This window comes from Coenobita brevimanus, chromosome 21 (genome assembly GCF_032717465.1).
Source record: "Coenobita brevimanus isolate Jiangsu-jjx chromosome 21, ASM3271746v2, whole genome shotgun sequence".
In the NCBI taxonomy this organism is placed as follows: Eukaryota; Metazoa; Arthropoda; class Malacostraca; order Decapoda; family Coenobitidae; genus Coenobita; species Coenobita brevimanus.
In genome coordinates this window covers 30955070-30974770 of record NC_136974.1, presented here as the reverse complement: position 1 = coordinate 30974770, position 19701 = coordinate 30955070, and the positions used below count along the sequence as shown (strand labels likewise).

General features: G+C 42.4%; 2 protein-coding genes across 3 annotated transcripts in view; one reads left to right on the top strand and one right to left on the bottom strand.

Annotated features, from left to right (window-relative positions):
• Window positions 1-2826: 2826 nt before the first annotated feature.
• On the bottom strand, window positions 2827-12566 carry LOC145392137 (5-taurinomethyluridine-[tRNA] synthase subunit MTO1, mitochondrial). Its single transcript, XM_080266589.1, has 12 exons — window positions 12453-12566; window positions 11712-11871; window positions 11108-11320; window positions 10591-10703; window positions 9851-9996; window positions 9197-9354; window positions 8473-8636; window positions 7604-7775; window positions 6858-7020; window positions 5152-5370; window positions 4454-4514; window positions 2827-3688 (listed from the first exon to the last, which is right to left on the bottom strand). The coding sequence occupies exons 1-12, from the start codon at window positions 12564-12566 to the stop codon at window positions 3587-3589; spliced, it is 1785 nt and encodes a 594-aa protein (XP_080122715.1). The 3' UTR covers window positions 2827-3586.
• Window positions 12567-15683: 3117 nt separating this feature from the next.
• LOC145392198 (uncharacterized) overlaps window positions 15684-19701 on the top strand; it is a 32066-nt gene continuing 28048 nt past the window's right edge. For both annotated transcript variants that reach the window (XM_080266648.1, XM_080266647.1), the window contains exon 1: window positions 15684-15827. In XM_080266648.1, the coding sequence (XP_080122774.1) occupies window positions 15684-15827 (144 nt within the window). The remainder of the gene's footprint in view (window positions 15828-19701) is intronic.

The following is a 19701-nucleotide window of genomic DNA, read 5'->3' as shown; positions in this document are numbered from 1 at the left end:
CCAGAGGCGCCAAATGGCCGATATGAGAGACAGAACTGGAGTGAGAGGAGGGACGAGGTTGGGAATGGGGGGAAGGACGAGGAGAGGGAATAGGTTAGGAAGGGGATGACGAGGAGGTAGGGGTAGAGGAATCTAAAATAGAGAAAGAATTAGAGACAGGAACAAGAGGAGTCTGTAAGGGAGGGATTGAGGTAGAAGGGGGTTTGGGTAGAGAGGAGGGAGAGGTGGAAATAGGAATGCTAGGAGGAAGGGAAGAGGAGACAACAGTTACAGGAGTAGGTATAGAGTGAGAGGTGGGAAGGTGAGAGGAGAGAGGAGATGAAGAGAAGACAGCAGATACAGAGACAGGCACTGAAGAGGAAGAAGAAATAGTTCTCGGATTAGAAGTTACTACAGGAGGAGGACGGGCTACACATGCATAAGTAACGTTAAGGTGATGACCGAGACCGCGAACTCTGCGACGAGCCTCACGAAAGGATAGGCCAGTTTTCCAGCGGATGCTAGACACTTCTGCTTCAAAGAGGTAGGCAGAACAATGTCAGTAGGAAGCAGAATGGTCACCCTGACAATTAGGGCAGCATCGGATGGTGGAAATGCAGTCTGAGGTGGTATGACTGGCCAGTGTACAGTTGACGCAGACTGCGGATGATCGGCAGTACTTGGCTGGATGGCCAAAGAGCCAACAAGGTGTGCCCTGACGAGGAGATGGAATATATTCGCGTACTGGGAGAACAGTGCCTCCAATGATGACTGTGGGAGGCAGATCGCGAGAGGCAAAAACTATTTTAACGATATTAGCAGGCCCTTGGCGTCGTCCACGAGGAGGAATTGTATAGCAATGAATTGAACGTATTGGGTGATGCTGTTCCAAAAGGATTAGTTCAATATCAGTAATGCAATCTGGGACAGCCCTCTGGCTGAAGGAGATTGAAGATGGTAAACGTACGGTGCCAGTGGTAGAGTTGAGCTGGATGTCTAGGGACATGGAGATGGATTGTCTTGCATTGTTGACCAGGGATGTAACTTTCTCGGCTTGGGCAGCACTGTGAACGACAAGGAGGCAGGAACCATTCGGAAGGGCCGAGAAGGTCACATCCTTGCCTACTTGTCGAAGGAGATAGAGGTGGAGTGAGAGGTCGTCGGTCGTGTTGTATATGTTGAAAATTTTGACCATGTCTGCGCGCCAAAAATTGAGGAGGTGAGGGAAGGGGCAGGGATCTAGGAAGAAGGACGAGGTCGGGAGAGGGAAACAGAGGACATGGAAGAATTAGAGGCAGGAGGTGGAGGAGGAAGGTAAGGATGAAGTGTGACCATAGTAGAAGGGCTGACTGAAGTAGACGGAGCAGAAGCTGGAGGAGTGTAAAACACAGTAGGCAAGGAGGATGGGGTGTTTAATGCAATCAAATGTGTAGGAGGAGGGGAAGAGATTGAGGCCAGAGTCGAAAGGGAGTCCTGGTTCGTCACCATAATCAAGTCAGAGGAGATAACAGTATCCATACAAAGAAATGGTAGACTTTACGACCCCACCCCCCACCCACCATGGAGCCCAACGAGGGGAGGTTGATGTTGGGTTCAACTCACCCGACAGCCCCAGGGATAGTGGGAGAGGTATATGCGGACACGGTTTGGTGTGGAGTGGCAGCCTCAGACCAATGCGGTGCCCACCAAACAGTGCCCCCTTGACCCTAGCCGAGGTTGACTGAGTCAACACACGGCCAGCTGATTTGCCCAGCGGGGCCACACTGGACCGCCCGCCTTACCCCAACCCCCCAACCAAAGAAGCGTGTTGCCCACCACAGGGAATTGCACCTTGCCCCATGGTGGACTCAACTCCCAGACAGAGGGGCGCAGGGAATATATGGGCTGCCACGCATGGCAAACACGTGGGGAGGGAGTAATCTCATCCAAGATGACAAAAGGGGCGGAGACTAGTATCATCACCAAAGGCCTCCACACTTTGGTGATGATAGGGGAAGAGGAAGAAGCAATAGGACAAGGAAACAAACCTCGTAAAATTAGTTGATGCAGCGACAGGGACCTAAGGAGAGGGGAGAGGGTAGATTAGAGACCCCATCACAGCTTCCCCACCCATCAAGACCCAATCGACATCTCCGAAGCCCCCCCACGACAACAGCGAGCGAGGAAATGGGGGGGGGGGGAGATGAATGGAACGATGTGATATGTGTAAGGTCACATATGAGCATGCATGTGTGGAGCACAGACAGTGTTACTTTGATGATGAGCACTGAACATGAGGGAGGAATGAATAAACATATACATATCAACTCAAAGTGCATGTATAGAAAGTCAAAGTGAGAGACGGTGAAAGTGGCAGTGATCACTGCCTATGTACCTTGTGATGACAAAGATATTAAAGAAAATAGAATTAGGGACCATCTAGAGGTATGAAAGAAAATTATAGATTTAGGAACAAGCAGAGGTACAAAAGAAAATGACAGATTTAGGGACCAATTAGAAGTATAGACAAAAGAAAATGGCAGATTTAGGGACCAACTAGATAATGCCATACAACAAATGGCCAGGAGTGACGGAACTATTACATACAATAAGAGGCCTGAGAGAAAAAGGTGGCACTGGCCCTGTAAATGATGCACTGGGTTTTCTAAAGTGCTGTAGGAGAAAGATAAAGGACAAAAACTGAAGGGATGTTGGGAAAGCTTCTGCATTGGAAATTCATACCTCAAACATGCATGAACATAACACGAAGACACTAGAAAGAATGATGAATGAAGCACTGATCTTATAACCACTGTCAAATAGGATGATGAATGAGTCTGCATTGCTGAAGTCAGGAACAGTGCCATAATCAGTTTTTATTTCATATAAAGTTATAGATTTAAACAACAGGAAATTCTACAAAGCTAAGAACATAATAAATACACAATGGAGTAAGTACAAGAACATTCTTTATACATTTATACAAAAAACAGATCATTTCGTGTTGGTGATGTAAACTAAATTATCAACCCTTTCACACTTCAACTCAAAGATGTTACATTTATTAATTTCTTGCTGTTACCAACTTATTTCGTACAGCTTAAAACAGCTGCCTAGTAGTGAAAGGGTTAATGAAGTTTGTATGTGTACCCTCCAGCTGAAAATACCTCTCCTGGGCTAAACAAAACTGACTGGAGACAGAGCATGAAATTATTAATAAGGTGTGCCAAACACTATCCATGTGCTCCTCCATACACACCCAACCAACATGCTTCTGTCACTTCCCTACCTCCATCAACTTCCATAATTTTTCATACTCATTTACCGGTACTGTATTATTCCATTCCTCCTCTGACATCAAACAGACATAACTCTGCCAAGCTCATCACATAATAGTATAACAGGTAGACATATGAGGTTGCTTCACCAGGGTTGCTGGAAAGGGATACCTTCAACCAGCAGCACTGATATAAATGGACAGCTAGTTGTGCACGTGTCCCTCACCTCACCCCCTATCCCCTGAAAAGAGATGGTGGACTGCAGGAATGGATGGTTTCAGCTTGCAGTCCACCAGGTTTCCATCCAAATCAGCCTGGGGCCACCACAACTACAAGCTCAACAACAACAACTACAAGAGCTGAGAGTACTGCTGGTGTCTCTGTTTCACAAACCTCAGAAGATTCACTATGGCTGCTGGAGTTATACCTTCCATGCGAGAGGCAGCTGCAATCTGGAATGAAAATTAGAAGATGCGTACTTTATTTTACGATTATAGTCACCATTAAAGACGCCATCATCATCATCATCATCACATACCTGCACCATATGATAGAGAAACAAATAGCCCAGCAATGCCTGTGTGAGATCAGTTGGTGACAGCTAAATTAAACTTGAAAACACTCTGAGTGCTTTCTCGTTTACTTTAGCTGTCACCAATTGATCTTACATAAGCTACAGAGAACCCTCACAGTGAAAGGGTTCAGTGCCAACATGTATTCATTTTTATTCTTCCTATCTCTGGGCGATTTTATTCAGCAAAGGGAAGAGATTCCAAATTGGGAATAGTTAGATATAGCACTGATTAACCTCTTCATGGCACACTTTAACAAGGCATAAAATTGTCATCTCCCCTTCTTGAAAGCTGAGTTATGACAAGAGATTAACCCAAGAATATGGTGCTAGCCACAAAGAAGTGCCATGAAAAGGATGTAGAACCAAAGTACACTTTTGTGTTATTAGTCTACTGAGCTACAGGATATAGGCTGCAAAGGGACAAAAAATATCCAAGTTAAAGTGAATCAACTCAAGAATTAAAGTGAATGACTTCTACAATACTCTCTTAGGATAATAAACCAGTGTGGTGGCAAGAACATAAGCTGTGTAAATGTACTCCGTTGAAGTGGTTAAAAGTGAAACCATTTTACACCGATGCACTTCAAGTAAACTGTACCCCTGCCTCCTTTTACGACATTAACACCAGCTTCTACAAGCTTACCGTTTCAGGACGCATTCGGGACAACCTTCCACGCACCTCATTGGACAGACTCAGGGAGGGACTGAAACAAATACATGACTCTGAGATACTACGAGTAATATCTTCATCATCATCAATCCTGACCTTTCTTCCCACTTATGAATGAGGAAAGCTTGGACCCAGACACCAGGAATGATTAAGCAGCTATAAAAAGTAGGACAACTATTATACAGCATGTCCAATTAAAGATGGCACATAATCATTCACATGTCATTAACATGTCTGTGGGAGATCAGTCCTACTTATGCTACTTTTATGTGAGTGGCAGACTCTTCCTGATCATTTATGGTCACTGGATTTTTGGTGCTATTCTCTTTGTCATATTTGCTTTTCGTATCTGACACTAACTTTTCAATTCAACTACATCACAAGAGTCCTTTATTTTTCTCTGTAGTACATGTTAACTAAACTAACCACATAACCTACACTTTTCTCTTTCTCATTATAGCTGGTCTGTTTTCACCTGGCTAAAATGTGATGCACCCGGAACTTTGGTACTTGGTTATCACTATATGGAACCTGATGAGCTTAAGTTATAATATAAAATGAGTCTCCTTTGTTCCTAGTCAAATCAACTCTCCAAGCTGACTACATCTGGCCATCAACTGGGCTAAAAGAAGTTACATCAAGTTTGAAAAAATGAACTGTAGCTTCTTTACCTATAGTAGTCAACATCATGTGGAATAACAAGTGCAAGGTCCCTGCGTGCTGCCTCCACCTCCTCATTCTGCGCCTCCACGTGGTTGGCGTACAAAGCCTCAATCTTCAGGCGCTGACACAAAGCTGAGTCCTCAGATAGAGTGCGGTAATGGGAGTCCACCTCAGCAAGCTGTGATACTGTCACTCCGTAGTTTTGAATGCCCAGAATCTGAAGGGCACTGGTGGAAAAGTAGAAATTCCTTTAAATTTTGAATGAATTTGAAGGTGTAGGTTTGAATGCTGATAATCTGAAGGGCAATGGTACTAAGGGAAACTAGTACTACTTAAATTAATACAAAATTCATTCCTCTCCCTCCAAAATAAGTAAATAAATAACAGTAAGTAATAATACTGTAATAATCATCATCACCATCATAATCTAATCCTATGTTGCCCCATGAAGAGTGTAGGAGCCTGGGGCAAGGCAAGCGGGCCCTGACATTTAAGATGAGAGTGGCCAGTCTCACTCATCCCTGAGTGGCATTACGTGAACCATAAACCCCAACCACCCCTTGGATATAAATTGACACAGCTCAATCCAGTTTGAGTACCTTAATTACCCACTAATCCACCAGGTGCCATAGTTTGGTTATATGGTTACCACCCAGCATAGTAAATGGTTTCCTGGTGTACAGGAAACCATTTGACTTGTCACTCAGTGTTGAGTCACCCATGGACAGAAGAAAGAGGAACGAAGGACATAAGAGGAAGGAAGGAAAGAAGGAAGGGAGGAAAGGACACCCACCCAAGAGCAGCACTACATCGAGTCAGTGGATGGTGAGCACCCCCACCTACCACCAAAATAATAATTATCATCATCATAGTTCTACTCCAAAATTTAACTTCCAGCATGAAGTACAATTGTTATACACACTAACTTTACAAGCTGCCTTTTTCACATCATTTTTGCTCATGAATCCACAATATATAACAAAATATACCTGGTACAGCTCCACTGCCATCTATAAAACTGATATGACAGTTTCTCTTTCTTTACAGTATCTATTCTCTCTCTCTCTCGCCTGATGCCTTATATCTTAAAACAACAACAACAACAACAACAACAACAACAACTCCCCATCATTCTATTCTCCACCATCAGTACCAGATGTAAACAAAATGTTTTAAGTCCTGATGTGGAATTCTCGAACATGCCCACAATTAATTCCCCGTCATATCCATCATTTGTTTTTGTAGGAAGGACAAGGAATAGAGGGTGCACAATCTTGCCAGATCTCCTGTTCCTCTAACAAAATAAAAACCTTAGTTATGAAAAGAAAATTATCTTTGGTCATAAATGTTTTCTGCAGGAAGATCAAGGAGGACAAGATGCTGAGTCTTCCAGTTTCTCTAGTTCTTCTTGCAGAAAAAAATCTAAGTTACAACAGGGAACTGATCATATTCTCCATATTGTCTGTTGGTCAGTTTATTTTCATCTGACAAAGATGTCAAACCTCTTCCACCTCAATGGATAGCCAAATGCAGTCAGATTGGAGACTGATTTGACCAGTAATCTAGGAGACTCATTACAACCACATAACTAAGGCTTATTGAATCCCATGCAGCCATGACTTAGTACAGTATTTTGCCTTGTGGGAGTGGCCAAGTTCCCCATATGAAAAGAAACAGACTATAGGATATCCTATTCCTGCCTTCCTCACTTCACCTCTTAGATTTAGGGCTCTTGGTGTTTGGTTTATTAAGCAGCTTGGCCCAGGTGTGGATGGTATGAACATCGTCCCTCAGCAGCTCCAGCCCATCACTCAGTCGCTGCCGAACATCAATGAACTGCTCATAACGATCACTAGATACACAGCCAACACGGTGACCTGCAACCATACACCATCATCATCATCATTTTCACTATCCTGACATCTCTTTCCCACCTAAGAATTGGGTAAAGTAGGGTCCACAAAGAAAGGAAAGATCAAATATACAGGAAATGAAACAAATATTATTAGCCCCATGATAATCTTTAATTACTTCTACATACAAATGAAGTACTGTATTGTATCAGGAAATGTGAGAGGAGGTTCAGGAGATTATTTCTGGGCTAATAAATAAATCTTATATCAACATGAGTGCAATTCTCAACTTTTATACGGATACACTTACTGATGAGCTTATGGGCAAAAACAGTCTCCCCCATCATACATCCATAAAGTCATCAGTATAAGTAACTCAGTACTGGCTGGAAAATGGACCCATGTTGATATGGCAGTTTACTCAAAATTAACCCGGGAAAAAGCTGCTGAAGTTTCTCATGCATTTTCCAGGACAACGTGTATACTGGAACTTTGAACTGCATCACACAACACACACAGTGCAACATGACACACACAATGCAATGCACACAATGCAAAACAATACTAAACACACAACACACACAATGTACTGCAACACAACACGAACCTTTTTCAGTGAGGCGGAGGTCAGCGTTGTCTGGCCTGAGGATGAACCTGAACTCAGCCCTTGACGTAAACATACGGTATGGCTCTGATGCTCCCAGGGTGGTCAGGTCATCCACCAACACACCCATGTATCCCTCAGTGCGATCAACCATCAGCCCATCACAGTTTAAGGCCTACGGGGAAAATCTGCAGGTCTCAGTACAGCTTAATCCTGTATTTTTTTGCTTTATTCTTAATACTTTGGGGTAGTTTGCAGTGTTCACCATCCACTCAATTGATGTTACGCTACGTTCAGGTGATTCTACACTGAGTGACATGTCAAACACTTTCTAGTAATCCAAGAAACTATTTAATACTTTGGATGGGAACCACACAGCCAACAAACTGACACTAAGTGGGCTAGTGAGTCAATGTGGTCCAACTCAGGATAAGGGTTTACATCTCAAGGGTGGCTGGAGGATTTAATGAATATATACTGTCATTCAAGGCCACTGGCAAGTCACTTTTGCTTTAATAATGCACTCAAGGCCACTGGCAAGTCACTTCTGCTTTAAATGTCTGGAGTAGCTTTCACCCTGACTTTCTTTGATCACAGTGAAGCAATAAAGGACTGGATGAAAAGAGAAAAGCTATAGTTTCTACCATCCTGCCAAAATTGTACTGGAGTGGGGCTAAATTACTTGCACCTTCACCATAAACATAATTTTAGCATGTGGGTATAATTTCTACTTCGTGTGACAGTAAAACAGCAATACCTGCTACTGCTACCAAGCCAGTTTCACCCCTTACCCTATTAGCTATCTATTACATGAGACAGTATTAATGACTGGCTACTACTAATACTGCTCCATAGAAAGTTTTATCTCTTACTTTGGCCGCAGCATTGACGCCTGCAATAATGCCCTGTGCAGCAGCCTCCTCATAGCCAGTGGTGCCGTTGATCTGACCTGCCAGGAATAGCCCACACACACGCTGTGTTTCAAGCTGCGTACTCAACTCCCGAGGGTCAACAAAGTCATACTCCACGCCATAACCTAGCAAAGGGGATAATGCACAGGAAAAATCTGAATCAGACTTAGGATATAGTATGAAATGAAGTCACTCTCCACACTACCCTGAAGGCAGGAAGATATGTAGAAAAATCAGAAACAAATTCATGACATACAGTAGTACTGGGAAAAAAAAAAGAAAAAAAAAAAGAAAAAAAAAGTCATACTGGTCTTCAAACCATAACCTAAGGAGGAGGAGAGAAAAACAAAACACAGTAAACCAGGGCAAATTCACTATACTTTACACTTTAAATTTAATAGATTCAGATGAACACATTCAACTCAAAGTTTAGTCCATTCATCCATCCATCATCTAATCCTATGTTGCCCCATGAGGAGCGTAGGAGCCCGGGGCTACAAAAGTTGGCCCTGGCATTTAAGACAAAGTTTAGTCTGAAGATAAATATAACCTTTAGCAAGGCAGGATATCACTTCTGTATGTTACTCTGACTAATCCTGAACTATCAGGGACTTTAACATACCATTAACACTTCATTCCACACACAGATGAGCCCAGCCACAACAACAACAAACAATTCTGATACCTGGGGTCACCATCTCACAATTCTGCAGCGCTGGCACAAGACGTATGAGTGCCTGTTGGTGTTCTGGTGGCATGGTGCATGACAGACCCTGGGGGTATATTAATGGAGAGTCAAGGCCCTCTGGCTCCAACCAAACTGGGTGACTTCGACCAGGGAACCTGAAACACGGTATCAAGTATTTTATGACTCCGTGCACGGACCACCACTACCATCATCATCACCATCATCCTTAAACAATTCTTCACTGTTTCCAGACATCTTACATGCAACAGTTCAAATACAAAAGGTGGGTAAGGACCAACAGCATCATCATGAATAATCCTCAGTTATCTCTTGCATTTAAACCATTACACACATGGCAAGCTTATTTTTAACCAAGTTTTCTGCCATTATATCACCCAAGCATAAAAAAAAATGTAAGAATTATATGTGAGGTGCAGCTGAGAATTTTGAAGTAGAGTTTACAATTCTGTGGCAGCGCTGAAAAATCTTAAAGAGTGGGTGAACTACTTAGGACCCAGAAACAATGAAAACAAAAGTATGAAAATGTAAGAACTCTATTGGATACAAAAACAAGTAACGAGAACTTAGGATGCTGTAAAAACTATTAATAACCTGGCCCATCAACAGGTCAAACAAAACCCGTTAACCCACCTGAGAATCTTTGACTCTATGGATGGGCAGTATCGAGGTCCGGTGGTCTCCTCCCGTACGTGGCGATTGAGATGTAATGTCTTCTTGATCTCTGTCTCCACCTCTGGGGTTGTGTACACCAGGTGGCACTTCAGCTGGTCCTCTGGCTGTAAGCGACAAGATGGAAGGATTATTTTCATTGTGGTTTGTTCACCTTAACTTAATGGGGATTTTTGTACTTTTACAGTTTGTTCCCCGGAGCTCTGTGGCAGAACAAGACTATACTTTGGCTGTACATCCTCTCCAGAGCACCTCTTCATTGACTGCCATTATATACTAGTGCTTACTTATTTACAGCTACTATTATACATAAACTAGCTACTATATACCAGGTATTAATCTGTTTTTGGTCAACTTCAAGATAGACAGAATGGCAATTTTAGGCCAGGTTAAAGTGAACAAAGTATCATTCCATCCAAACACCATCCATTCACTTATTACCCCATCAGGAGTGTAAGGACTCAGTGCAAGGCTATTTAGTCTAAACATTTATGACAAGCAACCAGTTACTCACCCAAGGCAGCCTTCCTCTCAGACACACGGTAAACCCTTACGATCCATATTCTGTTGGAATGTTTCAACCCACTAGGCCACCATGCATTCATTTGTTTCCAAAAGGGGTAACATGAAATCAGCTATTACCATATTATTCTTTACCATTTGCTTGTGAATCCAAATCTGATAAGGCAGCCAAATCTCACCTTAATCCAGACTGAATTGGAGAGGAAGGAAAATGGGATGGGAGGATTGTCAGGTTTCTGTACTACTGCTTGAGAGAAGTCAATGGTGTTCTTGGCAAGTCTGGGTGGTGTTCCTGAAAATACACCACACATCATCATCATCATCGCAACCTTTCTTCTCACCAAAAGGATGTGGTGAGGTAGGATTATTATTCTTTTGTATGTCATTCATTTCCTTTGAATACTAACCAAGTTTGCATAAATAACATATACTGCCGTCACTGTGGCTCCAGGCTCCTCTGGTCATGAACCTAGAGGACTGCAGGAAACCAGCCACTTCAGCTGGGCATCCCAAGAGATCTTTTGTTGAGGTTATGTTGAAGGACTGTCTGTATTGTGTAAGTGTGGTGCATGAGGTGAATAAGTGTGCTGTGGTGTGGGTGACTGTACTGCAGTGAGGGTACAGTGGATTGTCTGTGCTATGGGGACACCCCAACTAACAATAATACAGTACAATATATGTCTTTAAGTGGCTTACCAGTCTTGAGGCGGCCGAGCCTAAACTGCAGCCTTTCTAGTGTCTTGGCCAGTCCAGTGGCTGGCTCGTCCCCCATCCTTCCAGCAGGCCTCACATCCAGGCCTATGTTGATGGTTCCACGGAGGAATGTGCCTGTGGTGATGACAACACTGCGGCTCTTAATGCAATGCCCATCACCAAGTATAACCCCACAACACTCAGCAACTGCATCACCTGTCAAGTGTACCATGGAAAGGTGAGAAGTGGAGAGAGAAGAAATTATCATCGTTCACTGCAATGTCTTTCCTACTTTACTCTTGCCATCTCCAAGTGATGTAATATAGTTCAGGAGACTTTCAGAACTGGAGGGGCTACATTTTGTCTTGATGAACACTTTACAATGAGGTCTCTCTCCTATGTTGAATGCAACTGGCTGTAAAAAAAAAAAAAGAGAGAGAGAGAGAGGTAACCATACCAAAGAGACTAATCTGACTACATCATGATAATGGAAATAAAGATGATGACACTAATTATATAATCACTGATGAGGATGGAGATGAAGACAATAATGCTGCTGCTGCTGATGCCTATGATTACAACAATCATGACAACAAAGACAACTTACCATTCCTAGGCTCAGCTAACAGCAGGTCCTCAACAGAAGACTCTACAATGGTGAGGTTTGGGACAGCATGTAGCATCTCCTGTAAGTGTTTTTTGTACAGGCCACGGTCTATCTGTGCCCTCAGACCCCACACTGCTGGTCCCTTACGCTGATTTAGCACCTGTGTGAGTAAAAGTAAAGATGAGGAAGATTCCACAAGGTGCTTATCCATGGTGCTCATCTCTGCAGTTTAAGCCTTTGGCAGGTTATCCACTCATTCTGAGACACATGGCTGCTGCAACATCCAGATTTCAACAATTACCTACCCTAGGTGTCACCCTTGGTACTCATGAAACCTACCAACCCACAAGTGATGGACAGACACTTGAGTCGAGTGGAGCCAACTGCCCACACCACAATTCCAACTCTGGTGCTGATGGGCTTGCAGCCATCACAATTACGAACCCAACTATGGATGGTTGGTTCTCACTTGAAGTGTACAATGTGTGCAGGTTTAATACAGTACTACACCAGGCAAAATAACTTTACTTGAAACCTGATTTTGGTTTATGATGGATGTGATAAAAGCACAAAACTGACATAAAAACAAATACTGTACCACAGACTATATGAAAGAAAGTAAAAATGTATCACATGCAGACCTCCAGCCACCTCTTGGAGATCAGTCCTATGCAAGATCACCACTCCAACCAAGGCATGCTAACCACTACCGGTAGACCACCAGATGCACTAAATTCTTACCCGGTAAGAAATGCCTGAGAGATCGCAGACACGTGCACACAGGCCATCAAGGGCATCTATTTCTCTAAGCAGATGACCCTTGCCGATGCCACCGAATGATGGATTACATGACATCTCACCTGCAACACATCATCATCATCATCCAATTCATCATCATTATCTAATTCATCACCATAATCATCATCCCACTCATCATGATTATTACCAAATAAAAAAGATATTACTGTATTGAAAGGATAAGAAAAAGCAAGTGCTGCCTTACCTATTGTAGCCATCTTGTGTGTGATGAGGAGAGTGCTGGCTCCCATCCTTGCAGCAGCAGCACAGGCCTCGGTGCCAGCGTGTCCTCCCCCCACCACCACCACATCATAGGCCCCTCTCCCACCTCCTCCCCCTCCCTCACTCCCATTGTTACTCCTCCCGGCACCAGTGGCAAGCGTTCGCCGGAGTTGAACATAATGTGCCTTCTTGCCCACACAACGCCACACCAACATGACTTCTCATCTGAAAAATATAAGAATATGAGAGACTGCTGGGTGAAAATCTACAAGAGCTCCATCTGATAAACTGTACTGTGATACTGCAATACATCATTTCCTCTGCAAAATCTAACTTGCATGCAGGTTTCAAAAGTTAAATAAATGTATAATACAGAAGTCATTAATCACAGAACCTAATCAACTACAAACAAACCAAGTCATTACATACCATACCTAAATGTGAAAACAACATTCATCTGCCCTAACCTTGGTGTCGTATCAGTTATTTCCAAACAATTACAAAACCAAGATACTTAATCCTGGTCATGAACTTTGTCTGTGACTAGAAGCAGTTCTACATTTGGCCATGGTTTCTTTTGGTATCATTCTAGAAAAGCATGTATCTGTCCATTAACCTCCCTGCAGCTCTTAATATTACGTGATCTCGGGCAGCATCCCTGTTCAGTACCTTAACTATTAGGTCATTTTGTAACATGTCATCCCAACTCATTACCATTAAAATTTCGGCAATCAGTATACAGTATACAGAACCCTAGCATCCAAGACAGGTTTGTCCAAGGCATTTCGCGTCCAAGACGGAGACCATAAAGTATAATCCAAAATATTGTTGTACTACGGTTGCATACGTCCAATACGGAACCAATGGTTCATAACAGCCCAAATCTGAGGAGAATACAGCTATGATGGTCTCACCTGGTCCAACATGGTTCCCGTACCTGGGAGAGTGACAAGGTTGAGATGTTGTCCAATAAAATATTGGTATCTGGTCATGCGATGAGCAAGCGGGGTTTACTTCAGTCTCTCACCAGAGCATCATGGGCACACCACAAGTTGCACTCAGCATCTGCTCCTAAGTTAATTGTCTCTCCTTAAGTAACCATGCCTAGGAAACAGTTTCCTAGCCCCTAGGAGCACTGCCATCTACCTCATGATACTAAGCTGGACATAATTAAGCTACTAAGCTGGAGATAAGCTTAGAAGCACACACTTTCAGGGTGATGAAATTTTTGGTGCCAAAATAGGTCTAGGTTGATGTTTAGGGGGGCATCTTTCGAAGATTTTGTGACAATATTTTTTCCATAGGGTCGTGTTGGTCTAAAACGTTTTTCGTCCTAGACGGAACTCTCAGTTGACAATATTACCATCTTACCGTAGACGCGAGGGTAAGGTACTGTAATAATTTTCTTTTACACTGAATTGGAGATGGTCTTCTCCATGATATTTCTGTCACAAATAGTCCGTTTTGTACTTACTGCAGTAAATACTGTAACTGAAACACTTCTCCAACTCCTAGCTTTGTCTGCAGTCGCATCTGCATTAAGTTGTGAGATATGACTGCAAATGATGCTAAAGGCTGTTTACCAAAAACAGTTGCAAAATAAGAAATTACACGTGCAGTGAAACATGAAATGGTGGTTGCAAGAATAAGACACTAGGCTGGATTATGACAAGTACAACATACGTACTTGCCTTCGCTGTTGGGTGAGACGAAATACCGAATCGGAGGTCATTCACAGAATCGGCACCGAATCGGCCTTTTTAATTGGAAAATATTATCATTTTTATGACCACATAGGTTTATACACACCTAATTATCGGAAATCCGGTCAAAATTTTGTTTCATTTTACTATTAATTAAAAAATCAAAATTTAGAGCGCAACCTTTGGTTAGTCGAAGTGTTTCACCTTCAGCTCGCCAACTCGCCTTGACAGATTTCCATTCTGCATAAATATTGATTCAAAATGGAATCTATATGCATTTGCGGGCATATTTTAACACATTTATTACTATGATGGTAGATTATCCGTAGTTATTATCCAAATTTTTAGAATTAGCGAGGGGAGGTTTGGGCTATAATATTAATCAGGAGCAAGCGACGTTGGATGGGTGACCGCCTGGGTGGTGTTGTGACAGTTGCGGGGAAGAAGGGCTCTGGACAGAGGTGTCCTGGTGACCCTCTTATCCTGGGTCACTAACCCCGGGAGGTATCTTCCTGGGGTGGTGGTGTGGTGGTGGGGTGGGGGGTGGCGGGGTGAGTGGTCTGGCGGAGGCGGGTATTTTAGCTACAGTACCTACTTCAGTATCTGATCGGCGTGTCAGAGGAAATATGATTAAATGCCTCAAAATTCTGACCGACATTACGATGCAAAGGTGGAAAATGATGGGACATCGGTATAAAATTTACAAGAAATGAACCTCATTGAACTTAAGGAACAACTTACCTGAGCACATTGTTAAAGCACCTGACACGTTAACTTTTGAATTACACCTTGATAACTCACTGGAATAAAATATATGTAATCCATGACCACACAGAAAAATGCAGAGCTAGAATCACAGGCTGAAAAGCCTTTTCTAGAAGTTCTCAGTGTAAAACTTTCACTTGCACTTAGTGATGAGTTGCTTTTCAAGTTCAGTAATAAACTTGAATCACCTTTTACGAATATATGCCTCATCAGGAAACTTGCTGGCCCTCATTTCTCTTTCGAATTCAACCTAAAAAAGGGTGTGGATCCTTGAAACTTTCGTATGTTCTAATAATCTAGTATAAGGAATTTAAGAACCTTTATGAGCTTATAAGACCACATATGACTGTCGCTTCAACTGTACTCTTCTTATGTGCATAAGGTTTGCAAATGCATTCCCTGCACTATTTTTATACATTAAAAAACGTTTTCTTTTTAAATGACGCACCAGCGGGAAGGAAGCGACCTAAAATATAAACAAGAGATGATGTTCGGTGGTGGGGATGCCGAAATTTCCGCTCGTGAAGTAAATGTCATTCCTTCTTTTCCTACTGCCGAGAATGGCACCAATGACAAATATTTCAAGAAATACAACGCTATACTGAGGAAATGCAGTAGTATTCAGAAGGTGAGTTTGTTTTTAATCCGTTCCATGCAGGAGCCGTCGTCGGCTCTTTGGTACCCCAATGCAGAGGGTTTGGGAGGCTGAGACCCACACTGCCGGTGTCATATGCACGGAGTGACTTTATGCTGGAAGTTACCGTTCCCTTCTCTAGTAAGCCTAAATTAACCAAACCTAACCTAACCTTATCCTAGATCAACCTAACCTAAATAAACCTGAGTTAAACTGATCATAATTCACAAAATGACTAATTTCATAATCTGCCTGTAACATACATATATATCTTTATTTATATATATCCATACATCGACCTATAGTTACCTACAGGTCGATAAGACATCCAACTATCATCCTGACATGTATTTCATACAACGTTGTTGATAAATGGCACAAAATTTGGGATAACATGCGGATACTTTCAAAATAGAAGCTAAACTGCCACTCGGTGCATGCTCACTGAGCGGAACGGTGACTTCCAGCATGTCACTCCGTGCATATGACACCGGCCATTTTCAACTTTTTTTTTTCCTCCGTGAATAGACCTGAAAAATGGTCAGTATAAGCCTAGTGATAGTAAAAGCGCTCACTTCGGTTGTCTTCTGCCTGAAAAGTGTTTCGGTCCAGCATGTTCAGATTTGCATCAGATGGCTACTTTCAGATACGGCCAGTGGCTGATGTGGATAGATAGTCCAGTTTGGTGTGGAATGGGTGGATGCATGTAGTACTTGTAGTATGAAAGTGCAACCTGGTTTATGTAATGCAGCCGCAGTGGAAACTGATGGTGGGAAGTTGGGGTTCTGTGCTAATTTTATGTACCGTATTTTCACTTTTTTTTTTTTTTTTTTTTTTTGATTGGGGTATAAGGCACTATAAACACTTGCATAGGGCACAGTAAACACTCATCCTGCACACAGTCACATTAGTTACAGTAAATCACGTGTTTTGTATGTTATTTTCCTCATATTACTTGATTTTATTATTTATTTCCTTACATTTACATACATTAATTTCATTACATACACTATTTTCGCATCACTGTCAGCTACTTCATCACTTAGTTCTCCACCTTTGACTGGAAGTCGGGAGTAAGCACAATATCTTTGGCAGTGCGGCATGACCCAGATTTGCATCAGATGGCTGCTTTTAGATACTGCCAGTGGCTGATGTGATAGTCCATTTTGGTGTGGAGCGGGTGGATGCATGGAGTACTCGTAGCGTGGAAATGCAAACTGGTGCATGTAATGCGTACACAGTCGAAACTGTGATGATGGGAAGTTGGGGTACCATGCTAATTTTATGTATTTTCACATTAACTTTTTTTTTTTTTTTTAAATTATTACTGGTAGGCCTACTATATTGGTAAAAGGCATGGGAGGGGAGGAGGGGTGTCCATCATCCCATTTTCTGCCACACACTAAGGGCACTCAAATAATTTCACGCAAATGTGAGGAAGACCCTGTCAGCCCATATATTATATGGGCTCGGCAGTTTAGGGTACCATGGGTTAGTCCATATATATATATATATACGGACTCGGCAATTTTGACATGATTGGTTTGTCCCTATATATATATATATATATATATATATATGGACACGGCACCAAAAAAGTTAAGGATAGGTTTTGACAGCCCACAGTGTACCTAGGCTGTGTTGGAGGTACCACAGTGACCAGCCTCCATATTTAAAAAAAAATAAAAAACTGGTCACATCCCTAGAGCAAGAACGTGTTAAACATTAAGGAAGTTGCTGGATAATGTTTACATAACCATAAAACCAGATTCCTAAGAAATAATAATGTAGATCAATTTGTTGCACATTTCTGAGTCAGCTTTCTTCTTTGACACTTCTAAAATTCAAAATAAACGAGATGTTGGGTCATATGTGTGCCTGTGCCGGCAGAGTACTTAGCCTACAGTTCAGGCATTAAATGCAATGCAGTTTTGCTTCTTGGTGGTGCATTATGGTCATAGACACTTTGCTTTTGTTTTTGCTGATGCGCTGTGGTTCAGATTCAACCAGTTAGAGGGCTGGAAGTCATGTGTTTTCAAATTTGAAATGTCAAGATGGACTCTGCAGACAGGGTAAGATTGGAAATTTGTCTTGGTTTGGTTCAAATGACACAGATCTTGGTTAGTTTACATGGCATTTGTGTAGGTTAATGCCTAAAATGGCATGAAATTAAATTTTGCTTATTTTTACCATTATGAAATTAAAAAGTTAGGATGGAGTTAATGTTTACAAATCCTTAGCACCACAAGTCCACACAATATTGGGTGCAAAGAATTACCAAATTGGCAGTTATTTACCAAATTGGCACTTATAATTGGAATATAATTTTTTTTCACCATATAGGTTCATACACACCCAGTTATCTGAAATCCGGAAAAAAGCTGTTTAGTTTAACAGTTTTTGAAATCAGGATTCAGAGCAAAAACTTGCTAGAGTTAGCAGAAATGTTTTGTCTTTAGCTTGACAGCATGCCTTGACAGACTTCTGTTTTGCATAAATATTGATTTAAAATGCAAATACATTTATTAGCACTTTCTGTCAGTATACATGGAGAGACAGATTAACAAATGAGGAAGTGAAGGAGCATTGTGGTGTGGATGTGAATGTGAGGATGCGACAGGAGAAACACATTGAGGTGGTTTGGCCATGTGGAGAGGATGGAGAGTGAGAGACTGATGAAGAGAGTGTATGTGAGTGAATTGGAGGAGGGGAAAGGGAGGGGGAGGCCAAGGATGAGATGGAGGGATGGAGTAGAGAGGTATATGAGAGAGGGGGGAGTGAGCTGGGAGCAGGGCAATGAAATGGCAGGGGACAGAGTGACATGGAGGCGATTTGTTTGTGACCACCCCTTATGGGATTATGGCGTCTGGCAATAGATAGATAGATTTAGGAGATTCTGCTGTACTGTCTCTTGTTTCTTTCCTCTGTGAGAAAGGAAATCAGCATGTGAATGTGAAAGTCACTGTAATTGTATTCATATATCAACCCTCTCTTACTCTACACCCAGATGCCTCAGTCCCGTAAGTGTTGGCCACAAACAAATTGCCTCCATGTCGCCCTATCCCCCACCATGTCGCCGCCCTCCCCCCAGCTCACACCTCTCTCTCTCATATACCTCTCCACTTCTTCCATCTCATCCTCAGTCTCTCCCTTTCTCTCCCCCCCTCCATCTCATTCACATACACTCTCCTCATCAGTCTCACACTCTCCATCCTCTCTGCATGGCCAAACCACCTCAGTGTATTTCTCCTGTCACATCCACACCATAAGATTCCTTCATGTCCTCTGTTGTCAGTCTGTCTCTTCATGTAACTCTACATGCTCCTCTCAAATAACTTACTTCCACTGCACTCGCTTTTGACTTGAGTCCTTCCAATGAAGTCCAGGCATTGCCTCCATACGTTAGAGTTGGTATCACAATGCTGTCATGCAGTGACTTTTATTTCCATGCTCGTTTCATGCTCATTTCGTGCTCATTTTCCTATTCCTTATCACTGCTTTCAAAGAACCAGCAGCCTTTCTTCCCTGCTGTACTCTTTCAAGCACTTCATCCTCTAAAGTCCCATCCTTACTCATGACACTACCCAAGTACAGTACTTAAATGCACTCTCTTTCTTTGAGAGAAATGAAGTCAATGAAAGTACAGTGAAGCTGGATGAGGAGGAAATGGAAAATGTGAGTGTGTTTAAGTACTTGGATAGTGTGATGAGTAAGGATGGAAGTTTAGAGGGTGAAGTGCTTGAAAGGGTACATCAAGGAAGAAAGGTTGCTGGTTCCTTGAAAGCAGTGATAAGAAACAGGGAGGTGATTATGGAAGTGAAAAACTTACTGCATGACAGTATTGTGATACCAGCTCTAATGTATGGAA

What these genes read in the sequence shown, in the direction of transcription:
- LOC145392137 (XM_080266589.1), bottom strand. Translation starts at nt 12,566, where the DNA reads ATGTCATGTAATCCATCATTCGGTGGCATCGGCAAGGGTCATCTGCTT. An exon ending in TCTCAGGCATTTCTTACCGG is followed by an intron (nt 11,872 to 12,452) that starts GTAAGAATTTAG and finishes TTACTCACACAG; the next exon opens with GTGCTAAATCAGCGTAAGGG. An exon ending in CCTCCGCCTCACTGAAAAAG is followed by an intron (nt 7,021 to 7,603) that starts GTTCGTGTTGTG and finishes GTATGGTTGCAG; the next exon opens with GTCACCGTGTTGGCTGTGTA.